At 43.4% G+C, this 9,101-nt stretch overlaps 1 protein-coding gene across 19 annotated transcripts in view; it reads right to left on the reverse strand.

Annotated features, from left to right (window-relative positions):
* SLMAP (sarcolemma associated protein) overlaps nt 1-2,036 on the reverse strand; it is a 177,170-nt gene extending 175,134 nt beyond the window's left edge. For 16 of the 19 annotated variants that reach the window (XM_031663265.1, XM_031663256.1, XM_031663250.1 and 13 more), the window contains exon 1: nt 1,443-1,755. In XM_031663265.1, coding sequence (XP_031519125.1) covers nt 1,443-1,640 — 198 coding nt within the window. In that variant the 5' untranslated portion in view covers nt 1,641-1,755. Of the gene's footprint in view, nt 1-1,442 lie in introns of all 19 variants that reach the window. The other 3 variants (XM_031663263.1, XM_031663258.1, XM_031663254.1) reach the window with 1 other exon arrangement.
* Nucleotides 2,037-9,101: the final 7,065 nt, after the last annotated feature.

Below are 9,101 nucleotides of genomic sequence, written 5' to 3' on the forward strand. Positions count from 1 at the left end.
GTGACAAGAGCAAAAATCTGTCTCAAAAAAAATTAGGCACCCTACGTTCAGCTTGGGGGTAGGGAGGAAGGGTCTGCTCCACAGGTAAATGACGATCTGGTGTTATACAGAAAAGTTAACATATTCTTCAGTTCTCATCCTACACTCCTACACGTAGAATAAAGTACAGATATTATGCAGCACACAGCACTTGGACAATCTTTTCCTCCTTTCTTCAAAAAATAATTTACAAAATAATTCCTTAAATCAGTAGCTGCCGAAGTATCATTTTTTTCTCTTCCTTTTAAGGCTCAGGTTTCTTTCATTTCAAAACATATTCTTGAAGACTTAAGTTCTTCCTTTAAGAAAGATTTAATTATTTAACTCAGAAAGAAGGGGCAAAAAGTCAGGAGGTGAAACCTGAGACAGTCCTATTAGTCTTACATAACTTAAAGTTGGAACTGATTCAGTAGCTCAGCTAAAAACCTGAGGTTTAGGCACAAAGATGAGCTCTTTAGTATACTATCCATAAACATAAATAAACAGTTTTTAAAAATGGAAAGGATCTTAATTTCTTTCATTTCTTAAAAGTACATACGTGTATAGTAACTTACGATACTAACATAAAAATACTAAATTGATTACGCTTAAAATGAAAAGCACTGAATTCATCCCATCACATTTAAGTAATGCTATAATTGACAGAATAGGGTATAATTTCAGAAAATAAGTTTATTTCCTAACACTAACTTTTGAATAGCACCTCTGTAAGAATGCACTAAGTACTTAATAAGTGCTGCAGGGAACATCAAAAAGTGATTTTCAAATGCAGTATGTGTATGTTCTCCAACTTGTAAAAAACACTCTGAAAATATATAAAGTTACAATTGTTCATGCTTAATTAAATTAGCTTTGATTACTGCAAATTATTCCTTCAAGAGCAAGTATGTATCAAACCTTTCAAAAATCTTAGGTTTATACCAGCAATTGTCCTTACTAGAAAGGTCCTGATCTGAACTCACCTAAAGCTATGTGTTAACTACATTTCACTACTAAGACACTTGAGCCCTGGGATAATAATGGCCACAGATTCCCCGAATTGCTCTGACAACTCCTGCTTGCTTAATAAAGCGCTGAACTGTGAATTCACCTTTCCAAGCAGACTGAAAGCAAGACGCCAAGTTTCACTATCTAGTTTGGTATTTCACTGGGAATGACCCCGTTATCAAGATGCCATACACTTCCTGAGGCTTTTAATTACAATACCTTCTCTGTTTTCCATTCAACCACCTCAATCAAATTTCCACTAGAACCAGGCACACAAACAGTTGTTTCGTGGCTTTGCGCAAAGCCTCCTCTGGATGCAAACCCTGGGATCCTGCATACATTAGGCCTCTCAGAAAGGGCAAAGCGGGGGAAACAAGTTTGTTAAACAATGCCGCTGGTCAATGTGCTGACATTACCTTGCCCGTCTTGTGATCAAACCAGACGAGAGCGTGGTTCCTTGACAGCACTTTGCAATCAAAAGTGGCATTATTCTGCGCTGGTCGACAGCGGGCCACTGAGCGGCCGATTTTGATGGGCTCGTCCAGGTAGACATGACGCTCCTGAAACGGGTGCGAGTTCGGGCGGCAAGTGAAGATGGCCAAGGCTGACGGCATCGAGGATAGACTGGGGGTGTCTCTCCTACCAGGAACAAAGAGGAGTTCCTCTGGATCCGGACTGCCCTTCACAAGCCTATCCCCCTATCCCACCCAAAATTTTAAATTAACACAAACTGCACATTGTCTAAGCATAACCAGTGAACATCAACTCTTCACTTGGGTGGGAAGACAAGCCAGCGCAAGCCCCATCACCTCCTTTAAAACCCAGCAGCGCCCTGATCACAAAAAGTCCCCAACTGGCAGCTTTCAGTCCATCTTCTTCTCTGGGAAGAAAAGGCTCAAACATCGGGCAGCTTCCGCCAAGAAAACTCCTGGAACACAGTTTGGGGACTGGAGGTATCCAAGCAGATGAGTCACACGCCAATTCTTGTGTTTGGTTTGAGATCGCGGACGCTTTTCCCCCTCGGTGGCGGAAACGTTGCAGCACTGCAGCATGAAGGAAGGGTCGGTTCGGCGCGGCCAGGAAAGTCCTTTTGGGCCGAAGGAAGGTGTGGCCGGGCACCTCTGGGCAGTCACCGCCCGTCCTTGCCCGCAGTGTAGAGGCTCTAGACGGCCGGCGGGACAGTCTGCATCGCCCCTGCTGCGCGGAGGCCGCCCCGGGAAGGGGGACGCGGTCCCCGGCCTGGCACGATCCGAGGCGGCGGTGGCTGAGGTCCTCCGCGCGAGGCGTGGAGGCCGGCAGGGCGCGGGCAGTAGCCGAGTTGGGACTCCCGGGCACCTGGTGAGCGTCCCCGCGACCAGGGCGGGGACCCGGCTCCGCAGGCCGGTGCTGACCGAGCGAGGCGCGACACCGGGAGGCGCGGGTTCCCAGGCGGCAGGAAGTTGGTCCCCGGACGCCTGGGCTCCTGTCCGCCGCTCAGCACATGGGCCGCCTCCCCTCAGGGTCGCCCCCGCGAGGGTCGCATCTCAGGGACGGCAGCCGCAGCTCCCGGCGGACGAGAAGGTGGGGGAGGGAGACTGGCCCGGAGGCTGGGGAGAGGCCTGGAGGCCCCGGGCTGGGTCCGCCGCAGCCTCCACCGATCGCGGCCGATGGGGCAAGCTCAAGCTGCGCCCGACGAGGCAGGAAACTTTCCGACCTGGTGGGGAAAACATCAAAACAAACGGCCGTCAGGCGCCTCAGCCCGCCACCCTCAGCCCTCGGCTCCTCCAGCCAGACCCCCGCCAGCCCCCACCGCTAGACACGACCTCCGCCGACCTCTCCGCAAGGAGGCTGCGAAGATTTGGAGCCAGGACGCCACGACGGGTGCTACCTCCTTAGCCGCCACCGCCGCCTCAGCTTACCTTGCCAGCGCCGGCCGCCATAGTGACTCTGACTGAAACCTACCCGGTGCACCGCCACGGGAACGCGCACCCTTCAAGGGCCCTCCTACCCCCTCTCCCGCGCCGTAGTCCAGGAATGTCACGTGAACGAAGCCACGGAAGCCGTGTTGGTAGAGGGCAGAAAAAAGGGCAAGCTAATTTTTAACAGGCCTCCAGGCGCCATCTTAGTTAAGGGCTGGAAGCTTCAAACCTCGGGACAACCTTAACGACCATTTTGGTTAAGGGAAAGAACAATTTGCGCGGTAGAAGGTTTTCTAAACAAACAGTACCACTTTCTTATTTTATCTACTTAGCAAGGAGGTGCCAACTTTTACTAAATTTTATTCTCTTTAATTCTCGATGAAAATACTAGCGAGCAAAAGAATAGACCCAGCCAAAGGGGATGGTCATTAGCAGCCATCTTAGCTGTGGGCAACACAGTCACCCGCAGCTGTCTTAAGTGTGAGCAGTCAAATTCCCTTAAGTCTTAGGATTTGTGCACTTAACAGAAGGACCATCCTCCCCTCTGCTAAACTCGTTGTGTTTTCTTCCCGGAAAAACAAAAAAATCTTAGTTCCCGCATTCCGTTTCGAATGACAGTCCTCACTGAACCTATTAATGTGCCCCAGGACTCCCGCGCGGATTTTTCGACAGAAGGAGCGTTCAGAAAGTTTAAAATCATGTTTCTTCCAAAGAGAGATTGAACAATTTCCAAAGTGAAGAAAGAGGGTATTTCCCCCACTTACAATATCAAGATGAGGAGTCATTGGTCTAAAGAACAAAGATTTTGCAAGAGCTAAATGAAAACTCAAGAAAAAATAGTGAGAAGGAGTCTTACTCATTTCGATTCAAAGGTGACTTCATTCTTCAGATTCCTGCAATAACAGGCTCCACCGCAGTGTGACCTTAAGCAAGTTTCTAAACTTTTTCAAGCCTCTTCTTTCTCATGGATGACATGTTAATAATAGTTAATTCACGTGGTGTGGTGAGACTTCAAAGTGTTAATCCATGTTGTTCAATAAAGAGTAGCAATTACGCCGGGCGCGGTGGCTCACGCCTGTAATCCCAGCACTTTGGGGGGCTGAGGCAGGTGGATCACTTGAGGTTGGGAGTTCGAGACCATCCTGACCAACATGGAGAAACCCCGTCTCTACTAAAAATACGTAATTAGCCGAGTGTGGTGGCGCATGCCTGTAATCCCAGCTACTCGGGAGGCTGAGGCAGGAGAATCGCTTGAACCTGGGAGGCGGAGGTTGCAGTGAGCGAACATCCTGCCATGGCAGTCCAGCCTGGGCAACAAGAGTGAAACTCTCTCTCTCCAAAAAAAAAAAAGAGTAGCAATTATTCATTTCAATACTTATATATAGACAGTTTGGCTGTGTCCTAGGTTTTTGCTGGGCCCTGGGGGCACATAAGTGAACCAAACTTCAATTCCTGCCTTCTGAGAGCATAATGGTATTGTGGGTTAGAGATGGGGGTAGAGAGTGACAAACATAAAATTGATGTAATCAGGGCTAAGATAGAGGCAGGCACTAGCTGCCTAAGGGGTCAGGGATGGTCTGGGAGAAGTGACTGAACTGAATGAAGGAAGATAAGAAAACCACAATAAATATGGTATTCGCTGAATGGTTTCATGGATTTCCACGAACACGGATAGCAAGGAAAGGAAAGAGCCTACTTGAAACAGTGCACCAATGTGCCGGCACATAATAGTGGATAAATAAGTATTTGGTGCATGAATGAAAATTACATACTGTTACTCATTATTAGAAGACAAAGTAGGCAGGGCACAAAGTGAGTCTGGAAAGAAGAGGCATTATATTATCAAGACGTTATATTCGTTTCTCAGGCTCTTCATCAATTCAACAAATATGTGTCAAGCTACTACTGTGTTCCAGGTATGCTATTCAAAATAAGGATATGTTGGAAAGCTTTCTTATGAGAGGATGAAAAGTTTCCACTTCTGGTAACTTGTAGGCTGCTATGGAATAAAATAAGATAGGAACCGCCTCAGATCCCTAATGAGTTTTTCTGCATGAATAGCAAGTCATTTATGCATTCTTTCATACATTCATTATATAAATATTTGATAGAACATCTACTGCAAAATAGATATTTTGAAAGGTCCTGGAAATACAATAATGAAGAAACAAAAGGACTCCCTCAAGTTGCTCAATTTAGGTGATGACACAGAAAGATCCTTACTGTAATGGAGTATGTCAAGAGTAATGGAAGCATGGCAGAGTAATTTAAACTGAAACTTGAAAAGAGTAGGCCAGCTAGTCTGATGCTATTGGGATAAAGAAATTTTAAGCCAAAAAACAATCCCAACAAAAGTCCAGAGACTTGAGAGAACAGGACTTTAAGGGAACTGCAAGTAGGCTTGTATCACCAGAGCGTAAGAGATAAGGGAAAGCAGGAGGAGGAAGAGTGACACAAGTGTGGTTTCAGTTGCTGAAGGACTTGTAGGCAATGCACCAGACTTCAGAACATTTCCATCTTCCTCCTAGAAGGTCAAAGAGAAGTAATGAAAATCAAGGTGTTGGAATCAGACATGGCATACTTAAATGGTAAATTATTAGCTTCTGTAAATTTCAGCTTCCTTATTTGAAAAAAAGCATATATCTACTGCATTTGACTAGACTTTTCTTTTTTTATAAAAAAAGGCCGGGGTGGGGGGTGGGGTGGAAGGAAAAAAGTAGGTAATACCTTACAGAGTCTTCTTAGGATTAAATAAAATAGTGGAATACAAAATGCCAACCATGATGGCTGAGAAATAGTAGACACTCAGAAAATGTTAATATTTATCATTATTGCTCACAGAAAGAATTCCCTCAGCCTTCCCTGTAGTAAGGATCAAGTTGTTTTATCTCTAGTTTGTATATAGAGAAACTTAATCATACATATGGAAACAAAAAAAGTCTGTTTATATTCAGTTCTACTATAATATCTCTTAAAATTAATGTTAAGCAGAATGAACTTTCTTCTGCAAGAAAAGCTGGGACTACTATAACATGTCAGGATAAAGAATCTTACCAAGCCACACAGGGTGCTAGAAATGCCAAAATGGCATTGAAGGCGTTCTTCACCCACTGGTATTCAGCAGGCACAGAAAAGGCTTAATTTAAGAAATCTCATACATGAGATACTTTGAATTCTAAGTCATGTGGGTGTTCCTCTCTATGATTCTGTATCCACACACAATTTTTATTAAATAAAAAGCATGTCATGTTTTGAGAAATTGGGGATGGCAATGTTTCCTGATTTTGTAGTTCTCTCCCTTTTTAAGTTTTTGCCTTTTTATAGTCTGATGAGTATTGCCACTGCTATGATCCAAGCCACTTTTCAATCTTCTGAAAGCAAAAAGAGACTTGTAAAATTATCATCCTAGTACCATCAAAGACGGGCAATTATTAGCATTTCTAATGTGTAGGAGACAACTCTGTAAACTCAACTAATATGTATCCCTCTCTAATTGATAATGATCTAATTGGACTTTAACCAATGACATACACATGGGATATAATAAATTATGGAACACTTGCGTAACTGTTTCAGCAGAGTATCTGGATTGCAAATATAGGTAAGCAAACCAATTAAGAGAAAGCTGGGAGTACTCAAAGCCCAAAATTGAGAGTATATAACATTTTTAATGGCACACACTGGCTTATTACAACTGAAGTTAGATCCTCTTCCCACTAAGGAAAGCTCTCTTCATCAGGGAGTTTCTAATGAGTGGAAATACCCTGTCATTTCCCAGGTGCCCAGGGTGGAGTGGCCCAGACATTCCAGAGGCACTGCTCACATGTTTTTGGCTTCCTGGTCATTCAGGAAATAAAAAGAAATAACTACCTGAAGACAAATGAAGACATTTAAGTTCATTTAGCAACCTTTTTCTGTGAATATAAAAAGAGGAAATCACAATGTTATAACTCCAGAAAGAATCATAGACAACAAATCCAGGTTCCACATTTTACAGGCAAGGAAATTAAAGCTCTGTTGTGTATTTACCATGTGGTTAGCATTTTCCTTGTGACATCTCTGTGTATTAAGTATTAACCTTATTTTATAGGTAAGGAAACTAAGGCTCAGGCTCAAACATTAAGAAAAACATTAAGAATCTTAATATTTGATTGAGTGACTGAAAGTAAGTCACCATGCTAGATCCAAAGTACATGCTGGGGTTTTTTCTTTCTAAAAATTATCTGTATTGTTTAGTTTTGTTTAGTTTTGTTTTGACAATATCTTGCTCTGTCACCTAGGCTGGAGTGCAGTGGCACGATCACAGCCCACTGTAGCCTCAACCTCCCCAGCCCAAGCAATCTTTCCATCTCAGCCTCCTTAGTAGTTGGGTTCACAGGCATGTGCCATCGCCATATCCAGCTAATTTATTTTTTGTTTATTAATTTTTTTTCTGTATACCTCAGATCCACTATGTTGCTTAGGCTGGTCTCAAACTCGTGGGCTCAAGTGATCCTCCTGTCCGGCCTCCCATAGTGCTGGGATTACAGGCATGAGCCACCATGCCGGCCCTGACTGATTTTTTTTGATTGATGAAAGAAACACATGTTCATTGTATATATTCAGGTAAGCAAAAATAAGGAAAGTAAAAGTCCTCTCTAAGCCCATCACAAATACTTAGTCTAATGCTACTGTTAACAATTTGTTAGCTCTATTCTTCCAGATGCTATTCTAAGCCACATGAGGCATGCCCTTTTAAAAATACCACATTTATTAGAAACGGGAAGGTCAACACTAAGGGCCTTATTCTTAAAAGTGATAAATAATTTATATCAATAGCAAAAGGCTGTATTGGGGCAGGAGGAAGAGGAAGGGAAGAAATTATGCTATTTTTCGTCACTCTTATGTAAGTCCCCTTTTGATTACTTGAAGTATCCCCTTGTTTTTTATAACTAATTTAAGAATGTTACTTGGAATGTAGCAAATGCTTAAGAGTAAAAGGGTTGGGTCAGAAAGCCCCATGAGGCATTTTCTTTCTGAATTTTTATTGGTATATCTGGATTTGTTTCCAAATAACTTAATTACCAAGTAAAATATCAGAGACTCTATATATGATGACTTTGCTCATCAAATAATTTATAACATATATATATTATAATTCCCTGCAAGTGTTGCACATAAAAATATATTTTAAGTACATATTTTATTCTAAGAAAACTATGATATTTTGGCCTGGTATGGTGGCTCACACCTGTAATCCCAGCACTTTGGAAGGCCAAGTCGGGAGGATCACCTGAGGTCAGGAGTTGAAGACCAGACTGGCCAACATGGTGAAGTCCTGTCTCTACTAAAAATACAAAAATTAGCCAGGTGTGGTAGCACGCGCCTGTGATTCCAGCTACTGGGGAGGCTGAGGCAGGAGAATCGCTTGAACCCGGGAGGTGGTAGCTGCAGTGAGCCAAGATCTTGCCATTACACTCCAGCCTAGGTGAAACAGCAGGACTCTGTCCAAAAAAAAAGAGAGAGAGAGAGAGAAAGAAAACTATGATATTTTGAATAATTGTTTTTGAATGTGGTTATTTGTGTTTCCTTTTAATAAGCTTTACTTGAGTTTTGTTTCAGAAAAAATGCCTTGTTGCTACTGTATAATATTGTCATACATCAGCATCTCACTAAATGCCTGTGTTTTAGAAAACTAATAAATTTCTCAGCGGTCTTTGGTCTTAAGGATTCCTCAGAAAATAGGTTGAAATGGATTGAAGAGACCTATATAGGGAAGTGACTCTGAAGTGCCTGCTTCTCCCACTCCTCCACTCCCCCAAAGCATGTCAAGCATACAAGGCTGGAAGGAGGAGGTCTCATCTGTGGATTCTTTTTTTTTTTTTTTTTTTTTTTTGAGATGGAGTCTCACTCTGTTGCCCAGGCTGGAGTGCAGTGTCGCAATCTCCGCTCACTGCAAACTTTGCCTCCCGGGTTCAAGCAATTCTCCTACTTCAGCCTTCCGATCGAGTAGCTGAGATTACAGGCACCCACCACAACACCCAGCTAATTTTTTGTTGTTTTTTTTTCTTAGTAGAGAAGGGGTTTCACCATGTTGGCTAGGCTGGTCTCATACTCCTGACCTCAAGTGATCTGCCCGCTTCTGCCTCCCAAATGCTGGGATTTACAGGCATGAACCACCGCGCCTGGCCAATCATC

This window comes from Papio anubis, chromosome 2 (genome assembly GCF_008728515.1).
Source record: "Papio anubis isolate 15944 chromosome 2, Panubis1.0, whole genome shotgun sequence".
Lineage (NCBI taxonomy): Eukaryota > Metazoa > Chordata > Mammalia > Primates > Cercopithecidae > Papio > Papio anubis.